The sequence below is a fragment of the Nestor notabilis genome, unplaced genomic scaffold, assembly GCF_000696875.1.
Source record: "Nestor notabilis isolate BGI_N333 unplaced genomic scaffold, ASM69687v1 scaffold12868, whole genome shotgun sequence".
Lineage (NCBI taxonomy): Eukaryota > Metazoa > Chordata > Aves > Psittaciformes > Psittacidae > Nestor > Nestor notabilis.
Genome location: NW_009940636.1, coordinates 47,358 through 73,163, shown reverse-complemented (window position 1 = coordinate 73,163; position 25,806 = coordinate 47,358). Strand labels below are relative to the sequence as shown.

Genomic DNA, 25,806 nt, shown 5'->3' with positions numbered 1-25,806 from the left:
GGGCATTATTTAGTTTTGAGTTGTTTTTACAAAGAATCTATATATTTTTAAACAGGTGTAATAGACATTTCAATCAGTAATTTGATTAGGACTGAGTGAAATGAATGAGTAATAATTAAGTGTTCTTAACTCTCCTTTGAAATCATGTCTTTGGTCATTTTTGAAATGGAGTAATATTTTAAAACAATTTACCTTAAACTCTTGGTTGTGAGTTGTTTTGTCTTCTGTGATACATACTGCTTCAATGTCTTTACACTGGTAGTCTTACTTCACTGTGACTGTATGGGAGGTCAAAACAGGACAATTGTGGGGGTTTTTTTTAATCGTAAAGAAATTCACAAGTAGTTTAATTTTATATGACTGTAGAGTCATTTTTCAAGCTTTATGCTGTTTTGATGTTCTTGTAATATGAAAGCTACTTGAAGTAGACGAAACATTTTGGTACAGAGAAGAAAATACAAACTATTCTCAAGAGCTGTTAACTTTTTAGTAGTGGTTATGTTCCAGTAGCTCTGTCTCACGGAAGCGTTTTTACTGTGCAGCTGGTGCTACAAGTCCATTGCATTAAAAAAATATAGATAGACCTTGATTCAAAGTTAGATCAAATACTCTACCAGCAACAAAATTGCATTAGCAATAACATGCAAACCTGTAACTACTTAGTGATGTCTAGACATGATTAATTTTGAAGGAGCTTTTTTGGCTGTGTAATTGTATGGTGCTGCAGAAATAAAAAACCCCCAGCTAATTAATATAAAAAGACAACTATAAGTTTAATTAGTTGTAGCAGTTCAACTTTAGATTGTTAGGATTCAAAATCATCAGAGTGGATTAGTTTTTCAAAGGAAAGGAAGTCTTCCGAACTTCTTACAATTTATATATGCATTTATAGTCACATTTAGGATTTTAATACAGTTTTCCTCTTGTTACTGTTTTGAAACCTAGTTAAAAGATAAGGAGGCTGACATAGTATGCCTGTGCTTCCACTTGGAAACTATGGGCTGCTCATCTGAGTAAGAGAATTTTATTTACATTATTTACAGAATGACAGAATGGTTGTAGTTGGAAGGGACCTCTGGAGGCCATCCAGTCCAGCCTCCCTGCTCAAGCAGGGTCACCTAGAGCACATCATTCAGGATTGTACATTATTTTACTGTGCCATGATAGTGTTTCAGTGCTGAGAGTTCAAAGTCCCATTGTGTATGTCATTTTTACTAATGTTGAGACACAGTTTTATCTAGTCATAATTATCAGTGTAGACAACATAGATATAAAGGAAGGGAAATGAAGTAAGGAAAAGTAAAATTATCTGCTCAAGTTTATATATGGTTACATCACATAGCATTTAAATCTCAGCTGTGCAACCCATTTCATTGTGTCTGCAGTAAAAATCTACAAACAGCTGCATGCTGTACAAAATAAAATGAGAAAAATAGGCGATGACCTTTTTCCCCCCAGTGATTTCAATCAGTCTTAATATTTAGTGATGGTTACTGTATCTGAATTAAATAAGTAAACCCCAACGAAACATACAACTTCAGGCAGAAGTATGGTTAAATGTGCTTGTTAACTTACTGATGCATTTCCCTTAATGAAGTGAGAAAGTCTTTCCTCTGCAGGACAGCAGCTGCTCCTTGCGTGCTTATACATGTGCAGCCTCTAGACTGTGTGGGCCCTATTATCTAGGCAAAGCTGAGCAAATTCAAAGTTGAGTTTTCTTTTGCTTTGGAGGCTGGAGAGAAGCCCTCTGCTATTTGAATGACATTTTTACCAGGAATTGTACAGAATCCTGAGTATACACCAGTTCTTGTATGTCCTGGTTTCAGGACATGACTATCAAGTAATTCTGGTTTTAGAAAAGAAAGACATACACAAACTTTCCCATTTTTGGTGTTCATTTTTCCCTTGTTCATGTTTGCTGTTACCATGCAACTAATTAGTGTATTAACTTCACAAAAATAAACGGCTAGCTTGCCTTGTCGTGGATGGTTTATGAATGAAGTAAAACCTATGCAGTCCTTGCATACTGGTGCTGTGCTCTCGTGCAGAAAAACAGTAGTATTAAACCAGTTAAACTGTACACAGGCCCCTGTGACCAAGGGCAGTTCCTGTATTGCACTAGTGCCTCTCTAGTGCTGCAGCCTCCTGGAGTATTTCTCCAGAGTGACCTTAAGTGCACCTTCCCCACCAGCAATGCAGCTGGGAAGGAGGGTGCAGAGAAGAAGGGAAAGAATAATTGTGTACTTCCCCACAGTGACCAGGAACAATGAATGGAAGACATGTACTGAGTCACAGCTGAGTGTTACAATGTGTGTACGCTGCCATGGTCAAAACAATGAAATGTCATTTTGTGTCCCTAGCTGTGCATGAGGCAAGTACTGCTTTGTTCTGGAACAATGATGTATCAGTCTTGTGTAACTTTGGGTTCTTCAGCTGGCATCTAAAAGCGAAATGGAAATACCCTTAGGAGGGATGATGTGCATAATCAGAGGTAAAATGTATTACACTGAAATTTTAAGTCCATGCCTCGAGCTCAGTGTTCTGGCTCCCTCTGTAGGGCTACCCTCTCTGCTAGGGTATTATCAGAAGACAGCAAATTACTCTGTTCTAAGATAGCTGCCTAAGGCTATGTCTGGAGCGACCCAGAAGTACTTCCAAATTTCCAGGCCAGGGGATGAATCCCGGCTGTGTCTGACTGCGTGTCAGGGAAAGATGTGGCTGCACATATCCTGGTTTCCACGAATGCAGGACTAGGCTGCTGGATGAGAGCTACCTTGTGTTCTGGTGGGGTCCACAAATGGGGTGATAGGCAGCTGCAAATCCATATATAATGCAGTCCTGGCTTTCTGGGATGAGCCCGGCTGTTTCTCTGCCTTGGCTATAGGGGAGGGTAATCCCACTCCTCTGGGGCTCTCCAAGCTGTGTCACAGTGTGTTGCAGAGGTGGTAGTGGCTCCAGGTGCAGACAGATGTTCCCAGGAACAGATGCTTAAGATCAGAGGGTCATCCTGTGGTTCCTATAGAGATCTCCCAGATGAGGGATGTTTGTGGAAGGGAAGAGCATGTCTTCAGAGTGAGAATTTGTCCTGAAGAGATGTCTTGGTCTTTGCTGGCAAAATACGCATGCACTGATCCATCCCTTTGTCTGGTAGAACGTCCATATACATACATTGCTTAATTTTAAGAATTTCCTTTCCTGATTTTGATCTTTTATTCTCTGTTCTCAAGAGAAGCTCAACCGGATGCCTACTATGAAAACAGTTACTGATGGATTGTCAGGAAATGAACGGGGAGGGGGACGGGACTGTGTTATGAGGAGCCTACCCAGGAGATGGCAGCCGAGAGACGGCTGTGCGGGAGGAGCCGATCCCAGCCTGGCCAGGTGCTGGCTCTGTTGGCACATAACAGGCGCTGGCTTCTGCTGTCACTCATGGAAGTGCCACTGTTGCACTCAGGAATGAAGCCTTTAGACTGCTCAGCTTCAAACAAGATTTTCGGCTCTTTCCTCGGCTCACTTTTCCCAGAGCCGTTCAAGAAATCTGTAGTTTTATCGACCAACACATTCATTTGCTCCATCAAAAACAATAAAAGGAAAAAACTGCTAAAACTAATTATTAACAAAGTGAAATTGTCTGTGAAAGCAGACAGTGCAATCCCTTGCCTCTGAAAAAGCTCTGGAAGCTCACTCTTGAACTCTTCCACTAAGCGTCCTGTGGAGGTACTTAATGAGGGAGAGCTCAGAATAGGTTGATGACTATAAATTAGAAGTTTATTTGAGTACTGAAGGCCTGTCTTTAAAAACAAACCAGTCAAACCAACCATACAATTTCATCTTTCCAAGTGTTACAAAAGTTAGCATTGTAATGTATCTTTATAGCAGTTTTGTTTTAAAATTTCCATTTTGAGTGCTTTAAGAGGCAAATACATTTTAAAAACTGCTAGCACACCAAAGCCTGTGATTGCATATAAAGAATTGATCATAAATGAGGGCAGAAAGGTTGACTTAGAAGGTAGAACTTGGCTATTCTGAGGCTGTGAAAATTACATACACTTTATTACCTCTAAAGGCAATAAAAAGTTGTCGCAATCAGCTACAGCTTTTGAGATTCATTTTCATACCTTCATTTTGTTTAGTCTTTGATTTTAAAGTTTTTGTTGTACCTCCGTTTTGAATATAAAGGGTTGCGTTCATTTGGATATAAAGGGTGCGTTCATTCACCACTTCCCATGTGGTCAGGTAGGTGCTCAGCCACCTGCAGGAAAGTGGAGCTCCATCATGCGTAACAGTTACTTGGGAAGACAAACAGCATCACTCCAAATGTCTCCCCTTTCTTCATCTTCCCCCAGCTTTATATACTAAGCGTGATGTCATACGGTGTGGGATATCCCTTGGGTCAGTGGAGCTCAGCTGCCCTGGCTGTGTCCCCTCCCAATTCCTTCCTTGCTGGTGGGGTGGCGTGAGGAGCAGAAAAGGCCTTGACTGTGTGTAAGCCTTGCTCAGCAGTAATGAAAATGTCCCACGTTATCAACACTGTTTCCAGCAAAAATCCAAAACACAGCCCCACACCAACTGAAGAAAATTAGCTCTACCCCAGCCAAAACCAGCACATACGTGTAAGTCAGTACATAAGGAATCTGGATTTCAATTCTGCAGAACAGTGAGACTTGGTAAAAGATGGACTCTTATGCCTTAAGATTAGGGTAGTCTGGTTCTGTATTATAGATGTATCAGTAGCCTCCGTGTTTATATACCACAATTAAAAGCATGGAGGAGTTGGGGGGGAGCAGAGAAGAAGAAAGGAAACTCTGTGAAAGTGGCTAGTTTTTAGGTCATAGTTACTGCTGTGATTCTTTTACTGCTGTCTTCCTCTCTTGTTGAAATGTTGCATTCATCTTTTCCATTGTATGGTGGGGAGTACCTTGAGCTGGTGTCAGGACATGCTACTGCTGACCAATTCTGTACATAGTCTGAAGTGTAGGGCATGAGAATGGCAAAATACAGTGAAATTTTAGATGCTAATGATGGTAACCCCATGTGCATAGGAAGACCTGACATAGTAAGGTTTTAACACCAACTATTCAACCAGAGCTAGTCAAATACAGATATTTTGCACTACTGTGAACTGACTCAGACTACAATATAGCTTACCAGTAGTGTTATACTCGTGACTATAACAATCAAGGCATGAAGTGCAGCTTCTTTGTATATGTAGCAGAGTCATCCCCTTCGGGTTTTCATTATGTGCTACTGGAACAAAGAGACATTTGGCCTCATTTTATGCAGTGCTTCTCTTTAGGGTTCTGTTTGAAAAATAAATGAGTCTGTGTTCAGCAGTATTCTTGTTTTTATTGTAGTAACACTGTTGGGCCCTCAGGTAGGCACCACAGTGATACAGTCCCTGCTCCCATAGAGCTTACATGCTAGCTTTCAGAAGTCAGTTGAATACAAACTCTCTTGCACATCCCAAATCTATACATGGGCTCATATGGAACTAAGTCTGATTTTGGACTTGGCTAGTACTTCAAGAATTCAGCAACTAGATTTCAAGACCAGAATCAGATACAGCTTGAGGTTGCTGAAGGTATTCCTGACTTTTCTTGCTGCAAGCACAAACGGAAGCTCATGCCAAAGCTCAGGATTTTAGAATATTTTTTGACCTGTAAAATGCTGATTTAGAAAAGTAGAACTAAAAAAAAAAACCCCAGTAACCGACCCCTTGCACATAATACAAAATATACATAATATTTCCAGCATTATTTGTGGCTGTGCCAAGTTAAAAGTGCAATAAACTCATCCATTACATAAACTGAACTAGCCATTTAAGAATTAATTGTAAAAGAAAAATAAACTAGTAACTTGAAGTGGTTAGGATACAAAGACCTTACCTATTGCTATGCCTTCCCTTTATTTTGGGAAAAAGTATTGTGTTTAGGCTGGGGGGAAAATAATTCTTGGGATAAAGCAAAACCCAGTGAAGACTGGTGAATTGCATCATTGCTACCTGACTAATAAACTGTGAAATCCCCAAAAAAGCTGGATGTCAGATATTGACCTGTACCTCCCACTGAAGGTGGAAGAAGGAAATCTGGCTGGATGCCTACATTTCCCTTGCAGGCAGCACCAGAAATGAAGGATGCTGCCATCTGCTGCATTGTGAAATTCCCCCTCTGGGCCTGCAGTGCATGACCCTAGTTATGTAGGAGCTTCCCACACATATGGGTGTAGGGTGTTTTCTTCCACAGAAGTTTATACAGGAATTGAGGCAGACAATTTTTTATCTTTTCTTCAGAGCATCTGCCCTCAGGGTTTATAATTACAAAGTCAGGAGCTTAATTTTTAGGTTTATGAAATTGCTACTTTTTTTTTTCTTTTCTAAGTAATTGTTTAGGGCATAAATTCAGCTGATGGAAACAATCTTGCTTGACAGTCAATATTAGAATCTGGATTGTTTTTCAGAATGTAAAAAAAATAAAACAACAGAACACCCCAAAACATAACATTTCATAGCTACAAAATAAATCCAAAACTCATATACAAGTACACTGATCACAATCCAGCTGTCACTGCAAATGAAGCTATTATTTGCCAAAGAGATGGTTGGCTCCCAACTGATTACTGATCAAAAGAAACTGAGTAAAACTTTGAAACAATCTCAAGACTAGTTTTGAAGAGTCCCTCAGAAAATAATCTGAAAGGTGCCTAAGCATAATTACAATCTAGCTTGGGGGGAAAGAAAACATGACTTTGGATTCTGAATCAGGCACATTTAAATGTTTTGCTCTTCAAGTAATTTAGAAACAATCTCACTTGCATGGCAGTGTACATAAAGGCAACACACACATCAATTATAAATGTAACTGCCAGCCATGAAAGAGAAAGGCAGCCAAAAGGCCAATTCCCCTGACTGTTACCAGTCTTATAGCATGTGCCTTTTTAAGGCTGAGCTTTCATTAAAACCAGGCAGCATTAATGGCATCTGATAAACTTGAGGTGTGTAACCAACACAGTCACCCAAGTGGTGTGTTCAGAGCTCCTTCCAGAGCACTACAGTACTTTACTGTATAAAACATAAGTTAACTTCATCATGGCCTGAACATGAGGGACCAAATAAAATGTGACAGGTAAGAAGGTCATACTGAACTTTGGTCTCCTGGAGGGCACTGAGATGCTAAAGAAACAAGTGCAGTAAACAATTTACAGAGCTTAAATCTTCAATATCCCCTGTCCTAATGCGCATACTTCCCCAGTGATCATCCCCTTTAATTCACTTCATGCTTTAAGTCAAGTCCTGCAGAATCTTTCATTACAGAATTGAAAGGCAAGATCTTGACTGTCTTCCCTATTTACATATACCTAATCAAACTCACGTCAGAGGGACTGTGAGCTTAAAGCCCAGTGTAACAGTAGTGGTAGTGCTTCTCAAGCTTAAGTGTGAAAACCAATCACAACATTTGGAAAACACGCCCTGATTATGAAATTCGTATTTTCTTCTCAGAGAGAAAGTATGCAGAAGGCAGTTATACATACTATTTGGCAATATTTCCCCCAAACAATATACTTCAGTAATTTAGTTGTGACCTTAGTGCAAGGAATGTGATGAACTTTTGGAACAGTTTGGCCATCCAGTTGTCCTGTAGCACCCAGACAGGCATCTTCATACGCAGTTCCCACTTTATAGATTAGTTAAGACAAAGGGTTTCTGGTGCAAATTATTTCTCTGAGACAATAAGGATGGAGCTAGTCAATGAAAAAATGACTTTTCTTCTCGCAGTCTGGAAGCAGTATTCACCACACATTCATCATCAACTTAATAGAAAATGTCCTTTACACATATGGTACTTGTCAACTGAATTACGAACTGATGCCGTTCCCAATAATCTGAAATAAATTGCTCTGTTTCACTCTCCAGTGGGATCGGGAGAAGGACTGCTGGCACAATATGTTACTGTAAACTCCGGACCTGCCAGTTCTAAGGGCTAAGTTTGTTTAAAAAGCAAAAATTTCCAAGAAAAGGCACTATAAATCATTTTGGGGGAAGAAAGAGAAAAAAAACAAACAAAAAACCCAAACCAAAAAACAACCAACAAACTGTCCTGCAGTTACTCTCATAATAGAGTAGAATTTGTAAAATATTTTCATCTATAAAAAGACACTTTCATTAAAAATGTTTAAATGTTACTAAGCTTTAAGGCACTCCAGCTGAAGAACCAACTGGATCACAATTAATGTTGGTGGCTCAGATCTCTTCTCTTTATCCATGTAACTCATCATCTTCAGTCTTTGTCCTTTGTGAGTTCTGTAATTTCATCAACATCTTCTATATCCTGTGTCATTTTCTCATACTGTCTTTTGAAGAAGCCAAGCTGTGAGAAGTATAAAAATAACACCACATCACAGTAAGTCATTGATTGTTACTTTACTCAGCTAAACTAAATAGTGTGCTGGTAGAAATGAGTATGTGTACATGCACACACATACAGTGTTTCATTTGTAGACAATTCCTAACTCTAAAGTAAAAGGAGCTGGCCTTAAACTCCTGCCTGGTGCAACTAAATGCCAAAACAGCACTGCTGATTAGCCAGTTTACTCCCTGCCAAGATGCAGGCGTCTCCTTGGAGTGCTAAGGAGCCCTTCAAACACCAATGCCCTGGCACATAGAAGAATTTCTCTCTCCTCTTAATCTTGGTATCCTTTGTAAATGACTTTTTGTCCTCACCCTTCTCTGTTCTCTTTTTCTCTGCTCGGTGTATATACTCTCCTTCCTTGCTTCTAATCCCCAGCCTTGCCCACTGGGAATATGAGAGTTCAGACCCCAGCTGGGGAGTTATGGAAGGAGGCAGGCAGTGTCAGAAAGAAAAAACTAAATGTCACAGCCCGTGTTTTGAACTATTGAAACATCATTTATCACCTTCACGTTGCCAATTTCTGTGGGGACCCATTTCAGAATTTTGATGTTTAATGCCTTTCTAAATGCTCCCATCAAGGGTGTGATGCCAATACAGTATTATTCATACCACCAAACTGCATTTGCAGTTTTGTTCCAGCACCAGAGAGATTCCAAAGAAAACAGCCCAAATGTATTTGTCCTTTTCTTCTTTTCTTTTTAATAATATAAATACCTACTTACTTTCCACAAAACGGCAACCAATACTAACAGCAGCAGAAGTCCAGCCAATATACTACCAATAACAACACCAACTGGTATTTCAGCTTTCTCATCTGGCTTCATTATTGTAACTGGGATCTGAAAGCAGAGAGACTGTGCATTAGGGGTTAATGTTAACTGCATATAAAGTAGGATTTGTAAAACAAATACTTCACTGATCAAGAATAGCTGGACTCCACACATTCCAGGATCAATGACTGGAACACGCCACACAGTTGCAGCTCTTTTCACTGGTGTCTGCAGGTACTTAGTTGCACCACCATGGCACATGGCAGTGCCAGTTACGGAATAGAGGCCCTCATCACTCTTGGCCATAAACAACAAGCAGAGCAGCAATGTCTTCCTGCCAGCTTTCTGCCTCTCCAGTAACGGGAAGTCTTTCAGAGACGTTTCTACAGTGCCTAGACACACTATCAATAGGTAAGCTAGACATGCTTACATGCAGGCAAGGAATAGATTGGTGTAAAGCCCCATCTGCTCAAAACAGACTTTTGCTGCATCAGCTGGAGAAGAACTACTTCCAGCAGAGCACTGTCAGAGCCTGTTATCTGTGGTGGGCAGCTGCAGGAGGTAATACTAATCATGGAGGCCAGACTCCATCATGCACTCACTGTGACTGCTGAAATTTCTCCTCTCCTGCTGGGCAAGTGTCTCCCCTGCCTGCTGTTCCTACCTTCTGGGGAGCCACTAACAACTTGTTAGGTCTTCTCATGTTAATCTGTGTTCTCCTGAGAAAACTGCATGAATTTTCTGTAAGATGTATGAGTCAAACAAGTCAGGAGTGTTTCTAGCACACATATGCTTCCTGAGCAAGCAATAACCAGAGCTCCCAGGACAGCATATCGTGTCTGGAAGTTAGTTTTCAGGTGATACCCTATCTAGTTGTATTGGGTATGACCGACTGCATGGTTACGTATAACATAGTTGCTCAGGGACACATTCATAAATGTGTAATATTTATGAACAGTCAAATCTTTGGATTTACTCTTGGAACGACATGCATTTAGCATGAAGGTTTTTTCCCTCCTGAAACATGATAAAAGAAGTCACATTGGTTTACTTTCTCAGGCTTGCTTGCTCAGTGCATTTGTCTGGTGTAATTTAATCTTAAGCTTTCTGGGAAACTTGCACCGGACTGACATCTCAGTGATTTAAGTCATTTCTGCTGGAAGGCTCCAGTGTTGTGCTAGGTGTGGCTATGTGTATTCATTTCACTGAGGCAGGATGGCTTTGTATATTTTCTAACCGAATGGCCATAGTGATGATTATAGCAGGTTACCGTTCTGTCCTCCAGCTGGCAGTCCTTTCCAACTTGAAAAAATCTGAAAGCTTTTACACAAAGATACCTAAGCAGCTTCCCCTGATAGCATAACAAGGCAATAGTAATTCATTTGGCTACACAGCAACCTAACTCATCCAAACTGGACAGCCAATATCATATATATGTGCAGTTTGCCTAGTAATGCTTTCTCCATTAGATTAACAGTGAAGTGGCACTACTGGAGAGGTAAGTCAATGCCTAAGAACAAGTTATCTTCCCTGAAGTTAAACTGTGGTCAGTAAGACATCACGGGTGCAATTCACCTCGTCTAGTGTTATATACATATATCCTTAGCTTCCAATGGAGAAGGATATATGCTTTTGTAGGGCCTAATTCACCCTCCTTACTCTTTTCAGGATTGTCTTTAAGATAAGAGAAACTGCATCTCAGAAATCCCAATTCTTTCTACAGATCAGGGTTTGTGGAAGGGCTAATTCTGATGTGGATGACTAATGCAGATTTTAATTTGAGTGAATCCTACCACCCTGGTCTGAAATAACAGTGTAAGTAGGGAAATAAACTCGGATTGCTTCTGCACTATACCATTCCCAAGGAAGTGTGAAGGGCAAAGACTGGGTATCACTGTTGCCCTGACAAGAATTCTATGCAGTGCTGGGTACTGAATCCATTAACGCAGTGTCAAAGCAAACTGTCTGTCCTAGGAAAAGCATACCTCCACCAACTAGCATATTTTCCAAGACTTCTCACTGGCAAGAAGCATTTGGAGTAAGAATCAGGCTGTAAATCTCACCAGAAGCCACTGTTTCTTAAGAGCCCTGTGGATAACTTTCAGGGTCTGTTCAGCTCAGGGCTGTAAAAGTCCCAGCTGCAGATGTTTCAATGGCTGGCTGAGGAATTGCCTTTTATTTGTCAAGTGAATTAATCTGCAGTCATTTGAATAATTAAATTCTGGTTTTCCTGAAATCACTAACAGAGCTGCTGGTAATGTAAATTTGGCAGCATCAAGTGTGGAAAAATACCTAGTAATCCATAGTTTATGGCCCAAAAATCCTGTGCAATTAATTGGAATATTGTGTATTGTGCATTGTGTATTAATGAGTTTCATCCTTTAGCAGAAATAATACCATGCCACAAATCTGAGACACTCAGCACACTTCAAATGCAGGCATGTAATTTTTCTGCAAAAACCATGGCATTATTTCCAGAGCTACACACATATTCTCTTTTCTTCTTCAGGCAGTGGATGTTTCCCTGAATTACAAATGGGTCTATTTAGAGGTTCTTCACAAGAAATGGTGTGATCCATAAGAGAACAATATCAAGAAATAGTACTGAACAGTTTCTCATTTCCACATTGATAGATCAAACTGCCTTTGTACATATTTAACTGAGTTTTCCATTGCCTATGAATTGCTACACATTCTCACAGATTTGACTTGCTGACTTGCATTTTGGTCTTCAGTGGCCTTGGTTATCTGTATGGATAAAACAGGCTGGTAAATCCTGTAAAAATAAATCTAAACTTAATATTGCAAATGGAATAGTGTTCCTCTAGAACGCTCCTTCCCGGACAGGCCAAGAGAACAAGGTATCTTTATATTACAACTGCACCACAGCACTAATGTATTCTTCAAGTATTGTTTATGTTTGTATATGGTAGATGGAAACCTTGGGACAAGAATTCTACCCTAGTAAAGCAGTTGTTTGGAGTCTTTTTTGAGATTAGCTAGGTCCACATGACAGCCATTCCAAATGCAAAAAAATACTCCACATTCTTTTACAAATGAGATTAAGGATATTTGCTGGAGACCTGAGCCAAACATCTGTCTACAAACATCAAACCAAATACACTTACAGAAGTAAGACTATAAATCAGATTTGTGAAAATGTTTCCCAGAACTCACTTACGTACACCAATTAGTACCATTGCAGAAAGAAGGCCAAATTTTGATCTTTCCCTGAACAGGAAGCTAAATGAATTTCAGAAGTTTAGAGTTTTGCTGATTGTTCTACAATCTATTTGAAATCTACAGATTCTAAGTCTGGTTTATATAGCAGTTGGCTATATGTTAAATATTTTAGTAACTTAAGGGAGGTTGTTTATAGCCAAAAGGATACATTAGTTCAATGTAATCAAATGTCATCAGAGTCTGCAATTTGCCATGTACTCCTAAAGGACACTGAAAATAAGTATTATCACTTTAAACCAGTAAATATATAGAGAAGTTGAAAAAATATACTTATCTATCACTTACAGTTAGAGTATTCTCTCCAATTACAAATAAGTCAGGGTTATGTGTATTGATTTTTGCCTCTGCAGAGAGTTGTAATGTCTGGAAAGTTAACTGAAAGAGAAGATTAAAAAAACTGTAAAGCTGTATTACAGGGCAAATCGATTAGAATGTAGACATCCTAAAGTAATTCTCTAGGTTTCACATGAAGACTTCAGAATCAGGAAAAAAAAATCACAATATTAAGAAAATTAAAATGGTCTTTTTCTTGGTCCCAGCCTAACATTTCAATGAAAGTAATAGAGCATCAGTAATCCAGGCTTAATTTTGCTGTTCCTACTTATTAGCAATGAAACTAGGTAACTGGCTTTTCTTTTCTAACATATAGTTCAAGCAAAACAGGAGGAGTTGATTCTATATCCATTTTCATAGTTATTTCAAAGCTGTCACTGCTGCTAGCACAGAAGAGATGGGGGGTGAAATAAGTGAGAAAGGGAGAAAGCTCAGCAGCAAAAGACAGATGGGGATGTATCTCTGGCCTTTGAAAGAAATGGAAACTGAATGTTCTTTCCCTCCCCCTCCCCTTGCCCATCCAATGCTTCTGTTTTTCCCCATTTATTTTTTCCTATCACTATCTGTTCCTCTCTCCTGCTCAAATTCTGACATCACTCCCTCAGCGTAAACAATGATGATGACAAAAATCTTAAACCATCTTATTCCCATTTGAAAAGGGACCTTGTGCCAGATCCCACTGCCCTCTGTGCATGTGTCAAGAGGGGAGAAGCACAGCTGTGCAGACACTGCCAGCTCAGTGATGCTCTTCTCTCCATGTGGCAGGCATGGAGAACCCCATTTCCTACACCTCCAACAGGAATGGCCTCAGGTTTATATGAGCATAGGAGCACTCACCAGCCATACCAAATGCAGTGCCTGCTCAGTCATTTTTCTTCCTCAGCCATTTCTCTGTGGCAGGGCTAGGTACAGTGGGCTTGACACAGAGGATGTGCACAACAGTGGGTCTGCAGCAGCCAATGCACACTGACTGAATAGATCATCCTGTGCTGTGGCCATCTGCCCAAGTGGTCTGTTCTGCACTCCTAAATGTTTAGAAACCTGCCCAAGCACTATTCAAAGCACCTCATTAATTCCTATACACATCTTTCTCTGCTTTGCTTAGCTGGTACCAGAAAGCCTGCTATCCCCTTCTTGGACAACAACAAATTAACACTAAATAAAAAGGATGATGACATGCATTTTAGAGTGCTTGCGTTATTATTTGCAATGAATATTGACAATCAAATTGAAATAAAATGTGAGATGAGAGGAAAACTGTCATGATGTTCTCTTCCAATCTCCCAGTGGTAAACAGTTTCCACTCACTTTCTTGTGAGGTTAGCAACCTTTTGTTCAGGTCTCCACCTTCCATGTACCTGACAGCACTAACAGGTGGTCTTGACCCAGCTAATTTGTAAACTATGAATTTTAAAGACAGACAGATGCTTTCCTTCGCATCTTGCATAAGTATATTACATTATCAATCTGACCTTTTCCTTTTAAGAGCTGAATGCTAAAGCTGACAACAGCCCTGCTGTTAAATGTCAATACCTGCCATAAGACTCGCCAGACAAACTAAGGAGACTGCGTCATGTTCCTGATGCTTTACTTTAGGCAAACCCAGAACTCCAAGACAGTTTGGTTGGTTGCCTAGCTAAGAAGCAAACATGGTCTCATTTCAAAAGTCTGGTAATTCATGATGAGTTATATCCTGGAGGACACACAGTGACTTGGATTGGGAAAGTCAAGATTATTGATGGATATTTTTAAGCATCCTGTAGGCTTTGATGTGACTTAAAATGATCACTATGTAGCCTGTGATGTTCAAAAGCTAAAAGCAACATTATTTTCCAGATTATGATGATACTGTAATCTGCTGTCCTATGTTGAGTTTTGTGGAAACTTGAATGAATTCAACAGATGCAGAGAATGTTTTTTTCAGCTGTTAGATTGCACTCTCACAGTATTTTCTTAGGTTTTGTGCTGGACTGAAGGTTAACAGCTCCATTATGCAGCCTCAATACTTACTTTACTTTAAGATTCAAGTCTTCGGTCTGGAAAAACACACACAACAAGTAAAGTAAAGGAGGGTCTTTCTAGATCGGAAGGTCTCTTTATTGAACTTTGAGAAATACCAGGTGTTAGGAAATATCTGAGTATTGGATCCTTCATGAAGATGCAGCTAATACTTACAGCAGCAAATGTTCCATTCCAGATTCGGGTGGACACATTCACAAAGTACTCTCCCTTCAGTATAATGTCTTCCAGTTTGCATGTGATGGTACTGCACTTCACATTCTTACAGTTCTTCCAGGAGAAACAGCAAGGAGAGCATGCATTAAAAATACACTTTAACAACTGTTCTTTTAACATGTTTTGCACTTGCCTTTGACATTCTGTGCTGCGTACAAAGTGCTTGCATGTGAAGAACATGCACCTTCTCTTCTATCTGAGGCAGATGCAGTATGCGTGAGAGCATCCATAGGCTGCACTCCTGCAGTGTGAATGAAGAAGGCCACCCCCCACCACAGCTGTACCCACAGGTACAGCAGCAGGCTCGTAAGGATCAGCTCTGTGCCCCTGACCTGTGGTACTGCAGTCCTTAGTCTTACTCACCAGTTCTTTGGAAGCTCTGAAGTTCTCTTTGATGAAGGATGCAGAATAAGGTCTTTTCCCTATCTGCAGTGGATTTTTCTGAGCTTGACAAGTAACACCTCTGGCCTAGGAAAGACATCAGGAGTTAAACTGGATGACATCATACTCAGGAGTTTGTAGTCATCATACATACTTGTGGAATGAGATGGTAGCTGTGAAAGGACAGATTATGAATTATATAACACTGGATACTTAAGGAAACTAAGAGACTGTACGTGGGTTTGGACAGAATTAAATGGCTCTTACGGTAAGTTTTTCTCGCCCCCTAGATAGACCTGTAGGGTTTGTCTCAATCTAAAAATTCCATTTTTACTATAACCTTCCCAGGAATTTGGAGAAGGACTTAGCTGAAGAGTTGCAGAGTAAAATGAAAAGTCAGCTGTGGACTGTAAAGACAAGACAAGTAATAGACTAGAATACTGCTGACATTGTGGTCCTCCGGCTTCTCTTTATGAGGAAGGAACAAAGAGAAACAGCAAAGATTTTCTGAATCTCAGCCACACCATGAGGGAAGTAATTGATGTTCATCGTACTGATTAAACCCCAAAACACAGCAGTTAATGTAATAAATTTCTTTACTTCATCAGTGGTGACTGCAGTTATGTACATCAGTGGATTGTCTTTGCTGGTGAATTCTGGAAGATAGATATTTACAGACGCCATCTTTACTGGGATACTTCCTGTTGTTACCTGCAAATAACTCACAGTTAATTCAGGTAGCTATGCTTGCATATGCATATATTACTTGATATAGCAAGAAAATCAGAAATCATGGATGAGTATGGAAGAACTGGACTTCTTTTGCATCAATGTTTTTTGTACTTACTAGGGTAATTATATCAACATTATTATATCAACGGTAAAGCAGAAAGTGTATTGTATAGCTTCAGGTCCCTGACCATTTCCTTAATACAAAGTTTGTATTAATGGCATGAAATATGTTTTGAAAAGCAAATACTCTGCCATAGCCAACAGATCTGTTACTCAGTCCTTTAGAGTAGCAGTTACAGGAATGTAAATGGAACATAATTTAAGTTTCTTCCACGTGGCGTATTTGGATCTAAGTTTTTCTGACCTGTGTAATAAAAGCTGTGATCTGGCTAGTTCCTGTATCTGGTTTGAGCACTTAACCCTTACTAAACTTCAAGTTTCAAAGTCCAAATGTGAAAAGACTTGCTTTTGTTTATCAAGCTGGCAGAAGACAAATATGCTCAGTGAAAAAAACAGTCTAATTTGGCTTAAAGTTAAGCATTAACCATCTCCTAAGTATGTAAACAGTGCAGAACCAATCCCTCCTCCATTCTACTTGTGCAGTAAGTGCAAATTTCATCCTTAACCTCACAAAGACTGTAAGCATTTATCTCCCAACTATTTATAATTTAATATATTAATATATATTGTAATTAATATAATAACTGATTCAGAAACATCAAAATCGAGCAATGAAATCAGGAAAGGTTTTTCAATTATATTCAGTTACATGTTCGGAGCATGCTACAGGAGGAGGTAAGGCAGCTTCTTGAACCAGAAACATTTACTAACCTTTACAGAGAAGTTGAACATGGGGCCAATATCTTCAAAATTATTCACAGTGGAAGGAATGTTATGACCAGAGTATACTTCATAAAAGTTGATGTTGGCAAGCCTAGTTAACAACCATAAAACAATACATTTCAATTTGGCAGCTGCTTTGAAAACATATGTTACTGGATGTGCCTTCATGAAACAGGTCAGAAGTACAGTCAGAGGAAAAATCAGCCACTTGTACTGCTGTCTGAATTTTACAAAGTTTGTTGAGAAATTACACGGTATACTGAAGCCTAGAGCTGCAGGAAGCATGGGAAGGTAAGACAGGAAGTTTGTGTGAGACGCAGGGTCTGCTTCCTGCATCCTGTACTGTTTTCAGTGCCGCACTCCAAACCCTGGCACACACTGACTTTCACCCTTGCAGTAGTCTCCCTCAGAAGGAGGCCCCTGACTGTCCCCCTGGGTACATCTGTAACAGCAAATACCTACAGATTCTGAGGGAGATCCTGGGCTCTAATGCCATAGACCACAGGCAGGCTTGTTTCCACACTGCCTGGATGTGGACACGCACCCTGCTTGTGTGCATGGTACACATTGCATAGCCCTTGGTCTCCTCTGGGCCACTTTCTTTAGTATTTATGGGTTTCAAAATTCACAATTTCCAAAGTAACACGAGAGTGGTTGAAGCCCACAACAGCATGAAATTGCAAGTGTGTGAGGGCCTGTGGATGCTTGAGGGACTCAGCCAGCTGGCAACACGCTCAAAGACAATGAAAGCATCCCTGTGTAGTGCATCTGACCCATGTGCTTGCTACCTGTGAGCAGCTCTTCCACTGAACCATCCCAGAACTGTGCCAGCTCTTCATCATAGATTTCATTAGGAGGCTAATATGATCAGTCAAAAAGCAAGTTGGGGAGTGAGTTAATAGGGAGCAGGGGCTATCATCATTCTCATATGAGCTTTTCCTGTAGCACAGGGTACAAATCCATCCTGTTTACCAGTGCTGCTCTCCTTGTTTAACCTGGGTAACATCTGTGCATACAATCCCAAATTAACATGTGTGCAGTCTCAGAAGTGCTTCCCTATCTGTTGTGCTCCTCCATACTGCATGGTGGATCCTTTTTGATCCTCCATACTTCCTCCAAGGGGTCCTTTCCTTGAAAGGCCTCACACAAGGACTCCTAGCAAAACCTGCATGATGCATTTTCTGCTTCCTTATTGCTCAAATCTTCAGTCCTTCCAGGACTGCACAGTATCAGCTTCCTTGTCCTTGCAGGAGTCACTGGTAAGACTGATTCCCACCTCTTCTCCTGGAAACTCAGATTAAGAGATTTTCCCTAGAAGAGCTTCACTTCAGCAAGACAACACTTTTTTCTCAATGCATGTATTTTAAGAGATTGCTCCTTGGCTACAAAATCTGCCTTAAGAAGGAACTATCTACAGATAGGTATTTCCTAGTGGGAGAGTGTAAGAATAAGCTAACTCCAAGGGAAGCATTTAAGATTGTACCTTGGGTTAATGTGTATTTCCTTTAGTTCTTCTAAGTTGGTTCAACTCCAAAAATAACAGTCCTTTTCTGGCAGTAAGAATTCCTTCATGCCTTGACTTGCATATGAAAATGCATTTTCTTCTACTCGGGAGATGCACCTGAATTCAAACCTCTGTTTTTCTTTGAATAACTCTTTTATAAACTCCATGCCTGCTTTTTCTGAAGCATTGAGTTTCTGTCCTATTTCTCAGCAAATTAAATCTGCTGATTCAAGTTTGCACCACCTCAGTTTCCTAGGAGGCTACTTAAGTTGCTGTGCTAGCCCCCTAAACAGATGATCCTGTAGTCTCATGTGCTGCTGCTAATTTCAGTAACAAACACTCTGCTTCTCCTGAAGTTTTGTGCAACTTTCTTAGGGACCTGAAATAATTTGCATTGCTGACACAAATGCTTCTCTGCAATTAAAATAATCTGAGAAGTTCTGCATGACTCCAGAATTGACGCACCTAGCCATGATGAATGCCAGGCCTTGAATATTCTGAAACTGCTGCTGCAAAGCAGGTTATTAAACTAATCTTCTATACTATGGTCCCTTTTCCAGCTCAGGTCATCCTATGCAGCCAACAGTTCTTGTAGTTATGGCACTCTCTGAATATTAATTTCCTGAATTTATTGTTGCTGTGCATTTTTGAGCAGCTTTCTCTTTTTCAATTCTGTCATTCTTTGAATACTATTTATTTTCTCTCAGTTTATGGTTACAAATTTTGGAATGCAGAAGCATTTTTTCCACCAAGAATTGGTGACCAAGTGCATCAAATGTAACTATGGGTAGTTTATCCTAAAAATTCAGTAACTGGAAAAGATAAACACATCTTTTCTTTGATGAAAAGTAAAATATTCTGTCTTTATCTGAGAGTCAAACCAGTATATTTTTTGTTTCAGTTTTGATTTAACTGTAACTGAAATCATTCTTGTTTGGAATAGTTACAGGCTAAGTACTATTTCAGTGCATCCCAAGTCAGCAGGCATTTCCAGGGCTGAAGATAAGAGGTTTCAAGGACTATTTTTTTTTTTTAATCCTGGGGCATTTTTTTCATTTTTTTCTGCTACTGTTGATAAAGTGGGAATTGCTTATGAATTTCAAAATTAAAACAAAGTTTTACTATCTTTTTAGTGGCCTTTCAATACTGTTACTTTATTCAAATGCCTTAGCAAAAATGACAGTGATTCTACATTATTTAGCATACCTTGTGAAGTGAATTTCTGCATCATATCGCAAAGGAATTGATAAGCTGATCTGGTTGTCCAATTCTTGCTCTTCCTTACTTTCACTGTTCATCAAAACACATTTAAAGCCAGGATTTATAATATTATTTTATACAAAAAAGATGTTAATACCTAACTTGCTTTGATAAGATTACATACTTTACCTCAATGCATGAAAACTTAGAACTGCCACATTCTGAAGATTTTTCAGGTTAAAATCAAAACTAATATCAAAGGATACCTATGGAAGAGACGAGGAACACACAGTAAATGAGTTGATACGACAATATCCAAAGCACTTCCCAATAGCAACATAATTATTTGTAAGCACAACATCTGTATCTGAATTCTCTGCTGTGTGATCCACCCATCTCCTCTCAAAGCATCCTGCTGTCTTGGAGAGATGAGATTCACAGAGCTGAAAGAGTGACCCCAGGTTTGTGCAACAGGAGGGGTTTGATGCGAACTCTGATCAGGCAGCTACGCATGGTGCTCTCTGTTTCTGCCCTCAACCCTCACCTTTCAAGAGTTACAAAGCTACAATAGCATTTGAAAGCTGTGGGCAGGGACAAATGTGCTGCAAGAGTGCTTTTTTCTTTGGTCTGGCAGGCAGTCACAAAATCTTAGCCCTTAATTTGCTTCTTTTAATGCCTCTGAAACCCAAAGGGAAGTTAACTCTTGCCATATCTAAGAAAGCCTCACCAGCAGTAAATGCAGATTTAGGGGCAAATAACAGCAAAAAAGCTTTCGGTATCATTCAAGGTTATTTAAACATGCTAGCTGTACCTGTTGTCCTGTTCTGAAAACAGGATAGCTTATTTGGCAAATGACTGTACTTTGTGCTGGTCCTGTCTGACACGAGACTTCAGTTCCATCATTCTGCAGAGGAAACAGGCAGAAAAGTCATCTTAGTATCAGGTTTTGATAAAGTAGAGAGGGAGTACCCAGTCTGTATTTTCAACAGGACACATATTACGCTAAGTAGCAGCAATACGAATAGGTGTTATGGCAGTAATTCCTAGAGATGCAGCAGATGGGTTGGGCATAGGCAGTGCTAGGAGAGTGGCCAGAGAAAGGTGGAGCCAGTCCCATGTGGTTTCTTGTGAGCTATTAGAATTTTGTGCTGGGCTTGGAAGGAGGAGTACTGGCTAGGGAGTACAAGTCACCTCTAGCATTAACTCCTACAGTGTTTTTTACAGCATTTTTACAGAATTTTTGCAGATATATTTACCTGAACTGAGGGCTAGTTAAGTACTCTCACTGTAGAAGTTAGTGTACAGAGGGGGACCCTATCATACCTTTTGCAGGGAAATCTGCAATACATAAGAGTTTATTTCCTACTTTGCAAAATGTTTAGCATATCATCATCCTACATCAAAGACGAACTTGTAGACCTGTCCAGTTATCATCACTTTAAAAAGAATTCATTCTATATACTGTCTTTTGTTACAAGCATCCCTAGCAGACATTTACCATGCATGAATTACACTACGAAACACCAACAAGAAAAAAAAAACCCAAACCAAAAAAAACCCCAAAACCAACAAACCCAAAGCCCACCCATACATTCTCAGTTTATGCTTTTCTTCCTGCTTTGAAGCAGTCACATTTTTGGTCCTCACTTGCAGGCTGAAATACTTCTAAACAAATGTGATTTTAAAGCAAAAGAAAATCCTAGCTCCAGTGTGGTCTCTTGGCATGAGTGGAACAAGCAATGTTGCTGCATAACAGGATGGGGAGGTAGAGGGGCACCCTCAGTGCTGCATGGATTACTTCTGCCAGTTCATTGTTCAGGAAAATGCTGCTCTGGGGCAGTGATGAATGTTCCTATCCCTCCTCTCCCTTCAGTATAGGGATAGCTCTGGATTTCACCCCTAGGATTATCATGCACTGCTCCAATAGTGGCCTGACCACATAAACCAAGGACTGAAGTCCAGACTTCATCCTTCATTAATTGTTTGGAAGCAACAGTTGAGATTATAGATTTACTGCATTCCCCAAAATAGTATGTATAATGCCTGCCTTTTCCCTTTTGTAAGATAAAATTCATTAGAAGAAGAGCTTCTGGTACAGCAATCATTTCAATATGATTAACTGTATGGCTGGAACACGTGGCCTTGGCAGTAACACTATTTGTAGATCCAAAGTCTGTGCTTTAAGGCTGCATCATCGATGCTGAATGCTTGATTTATCAAATACAAATTCCCTGTGGCACAGCAACTGCATTCAGGCCTGTTGCTGGGAGTCAAGCAGAAGATGTGGGTGCCAAGGCCTGAAGTGAGGAAAAGATGACTGAAATACTGAGGTGAGGTCAAACTCGACAGGTTGCCAACTTTCATGCTAAGTTGGCAGTGTCTCTCCTTGACCTAAATAAACTGATATGCCGAAGGGAATAATGCTGGTATCCAAGAAAATAAATTGGGAAAGAGGTTTGCACACACATTCTTTCCTTGCATAGGCACTACTAGAAAGAAAAAAGAAATAATTCTCTGAGAACCTCAAAAATTAGTGGCAATAACAGAAACAGTGAGGTTGGGTATCACGTACCGGTAAAGACGATGAAGCAAAAAACAAGTTGTCTGAAAATGTAGCCTGGATTCTGGTGTTATATGCATTTTCCTTTTTATTTCTCAATTTCACACTGAATGTTAGCCTTCTGTTTTTGCTGCTGACAACAAACTGCTGTTTGCTGTTGGAAAATAAAGTCCATTGTTGTAAACAGAGATACTAGAACAGCTGTGGATCATGAAAACGTGTTGCCTGTAGCCAACAACAAATAACAAGCACAGCAGGACATTTCCTCCATTCTACGCACTTAAACACTCTGCTTTCTAAACTCGTTGACATAAGAAAATATGTGATGGTGTTTCTTAAAACCAAATGGAATTCATGTCTTCTCAAAGTGCAGGACCTTGATTATGTATGGTCAAAATCACTTTGCTGAATTTTCAAAGGCTCTACCCTCATGGGAAAGTGGCTAGAGAGCGGGTGTCAGACTGGGATGGCTGCTCCACGGAAAAGCAGCCCTGTCTTTCTGCATGCTGCACATGTACACATGTATCTGCATATGGACTTGGAATATGTGCTAACTGAATAGCTGACCTCAGCTCCCCAGTGGCACAGCCTGCTGTAGGATCCTCTCTGCTCCCCACTGGAGGGACCAAGATGCCTGCGGCAGTTGCTGCTGCTCTCCCAGTGTGCTCCCCTTCCCAGCAGCAGCCAGCCAGCCAGTCATGATTCTTCTGAATGCTCACTGTGTCCTCACACCTAAGGCAGCAAAACTTGGGTTTGTCTAAGCTGACAAGGATCCTACTCCTGTATCTGTGTTCCTACCATACCTCTTTTTCCTTGATTAGATATTCAGACAGAAATACTTTATTATGCCTGCTATTTCTAAGTAGATCTTGAACTAGAAAGACATTCTCATCCACAAATTCATCCAAAGCCTACAAGAAAACCAGCTGATGAAAACACCTAACACAATTCCACTCGTTCAGCTCTTACCCATCATCTGCCTTCCGCTGAACATTCAGAACAAGATCACAGACACAAAGTTCATCTTCGCCACAGTCTTTAACAAAAGGAATCTATGAAAACCAGAAAATTTCCTGAGTGACAGGGTTCAACTCTCAAAATTATCTACAGATAATAGAGTGCAAACACTTTTGAGGTGAAGCACGTTCTTGGTTTGCAGATAAGGAAATCCCTCTGAAAGCCATTAAAACTGACATGAACAAGTTAACATTAACATATTATATCTCAATCAATCCATAAAAACAGTTAACCCATGACAAACATGATGTAATCAAAGAGGTTCCATCCCTCTTTTATGTATTCTTTTATTGTAGGATACACTAACCTAAAATAGTTCACCTTTGCCATCAACTAGAAGTTCACATCAAGAGTGATGTAGCTCAGCCAACATGCTCGTGGCTGATTAGCCATGGTGGCTGATGTGTGTGTAAGCAAGCTCAAACAATACACACAAAGGTATAAAATGAACCAGGGAACACCCTCAGGTGCCTGTTGTCAGACCAGTGACTAAATTAGAACACCGGTTTTCACTTGCATGTACCTCTTGGATGTTTGTGGGGCCCACACATTATTGACGTGTCTAGCCATGCATTCTTTGATAGTAACATCGCATACTTACACTACAGGCCACAGATGCAGGAGAGTATATGTCAAGGACAGGGCTGGACCCAGGATCTGCAAGGCCAATGTCAATGCGCAAACTAAGTGAATTCACTGCATCAGAAGGTTCCTGTAAAACATGTTTCAAATGACAGCTGTCAGCACTGTAAACAGGGTAAAATTGGTAATTTTACTCTAAATTGAGAATGCACAGTAAGATCATATTTGCTCTAAACAAGAAGTAACAATACAAAGCTTAGTGTCTTGATGAAATTATTTTTTGAGATTGCCTAACATAGGCTCGTCTTGCTAAACTGCTTTCAGTGCCACTTCCATGATAGAATTCATTTTTCTAGGATCATCCCTGGAAGCTCTATTCATCACAGTCATGTCTAGAACTAAGGAACATGAAGATTCTCTGCAGCTGCAGAAGCTGGTCCTCAAAAGCCACCACCAGGGGACTTCCATTCTCACCTAGCTGCAGAAGTCAAATTCCTGTTCCATTCTGCCTTACGACAGATTGCAGCTGGGCCTGAGCAACACTAAAACACAATATACCTTGTCTCCTCTGCATCTTAGTACTGGATGAATACTTGTCTAGCCCTACGGCTCGTGGCTCCACAACAGCACTAAATGTGATTAAGTCGAAGATATTTGCATTGCAAAGAAAAGCAGGAATCGAAGTCCTTTGCTGGACCTAGCATTATGCAGGGGGCTTAAAGCAACTTTCAGGGCTGTGTTCAGTCTTTGGGTCTAGAGAAAGATGGAGACTTGCTTATTTGTATTTTTTTCCTAGATACATGCCTGAGGCTAGCATTCACCAGAAGTCTGCTTGAAAAGTTGTTAGCTTGAGAGAAAACATTTGCATGTATGTCTTAGTTCTTACAGAAGAATTCACTCAGAGGGAAAGTAAAATCTATTGAAATATGGATGATGGGCTCTGTGTTATGTCAGAGCTGAACTACACAATTAAGTACTGCCTCTTCTATCCTAAGAAGCTGTGCTGAATTTGACAGTTACTAATTTCTTTGAAATCAAAAATCTTACTAAGTATTTTTTAGTTGTGGGGGATTTCAGAAATGTAAATCATTGAGTACACCACACACGAAATTCATCTTACAGACAAAAAATTCATCATCATCTTCCTCCTATCATTCTTTGTCACAATTGCACTTACCTGTACATTGAAGATGTCATGAACACAAGTCTCATGACGTACCACAAGATCCCTCTGCATGTACCTTTCATTATTTTCTTTGAACAATCCTCTAGAAGACACTCTAGAGGACTGGAGATCTGCATCCAGTGTTGCATTGTACTTTATAGCTACAAGAAGAACAACAGTACATTCTTTGCTGAGTACGACTGCCTGTGATCTCATTACTACACTTAACGCTACAGAGTGACGAGGCTTTCCAAACCACACTAAATATTTTACTTTTTTCAGAGCTTGCTACACACAGACTAGTCTCAAAATGAAAAAAGAAAAGAACAACCAACCAACCAAACAAAAAAAAACCACAACAAACAAACAAACAATTCTCTTGTGCTTTCCAAAGCAGTCAAACAGGTTTAAATCCTGACGTAACTTCTCATCCACAGAGAGCATATTAAATGGCAATCAATCCAGTCGCCAGTGCAGATGTCTGAGTCTGCAGCTCAGGCAAGAAGCCAGTCAGCAGGGCCAGGATTATGCTAGATAAAGGGGACTTGCAACAATATCCCTGAACTCTGAGGAGACTGTAAAGAAACTGCATCTTCTCTTCAATCACATAATAATTTCTGTCTTCTTCTGCTCATATTATGAGTAATATGCTGTGGAAGTTCACTGTTATTTTATAGTTCAAATCATAAGTTCCTAAAGGTACTATACATAGCACCAAAGTAGTCCAACTGGTGTTATCCATGACATTTCACTAGATAGCTTCGTAAGAGGCCAGTGTTGGTCTCAGAAATATTTGGTGCTCTCCTGTCCTCTGAAAAGAAGAGCTTCTCCCCACT

At 40.1% G+C, this 25,806-nt stretch overlaps 1 protein-coding gene across 1 annotated transcript in view; it reads right to left on the bottom strand.

The window, feature by feature from the left end:
* Positions 1-8,273: 8,273 nt before the first annotated feature.
* Positions 8,274-25,806, bottom strand: part of ITGA2 (integrin, alpha 2 (CD49B, alpha 2 subunit of VLA-2 receptor)) — a 46,069-nt gene continuing 28,536 nt past the window's right edge. Inside the window, exons 16-29 of the mRNA XM_010020459.1 lie at positions 24,983-25,131; positions 23,825-23,935; positions 23,176-23,258; positions 22,219-22,360; positions 20,458-20,550; positions 19,836-19,912; positions 19,653-19,736; positions 16,931-17,033; positions 15,968-16,078; positions 15,350-15,454; positions 14,927-15,040; positions 12,704-12,793; positions 9,128-9,244; positions 8,274-8,363 (exon numbers count right to left, since the gene is read on the bottom strand). Of these exons, the coding sequence (XP_010018761.1) occupies positions 8,274-8,363; positions 9,128-9,244; positions 12,704-12,793; positions 14,927-15,040; positions 15,350-15,454; positions 15,968-16,078; positions 16,931-17,033; positions 19,653-19,736; positions 19,836-19,912; positions 20,458-20,550; positions 22,219-22,360; positions 23,176-23,258; positions 23,825-23,935; positions 24,983-25,131 (1,469 nt within the window). The remainder of the gene's footprint in view (positions 8,364-9,127; positions 9,245-12,703; positions 12,794-14,926; positions 15,041-15,349; positions 15,455-15,967; positions 16,079-16,930; positions 17,034-19,652; positions 19,737-19,835; positions 19,913-20,457; positions 20,551-22,218; positions 22,361-23,175; positions 23,259-23,824; positions 23,936-24,982; positions 25,132-25,806) is intronic.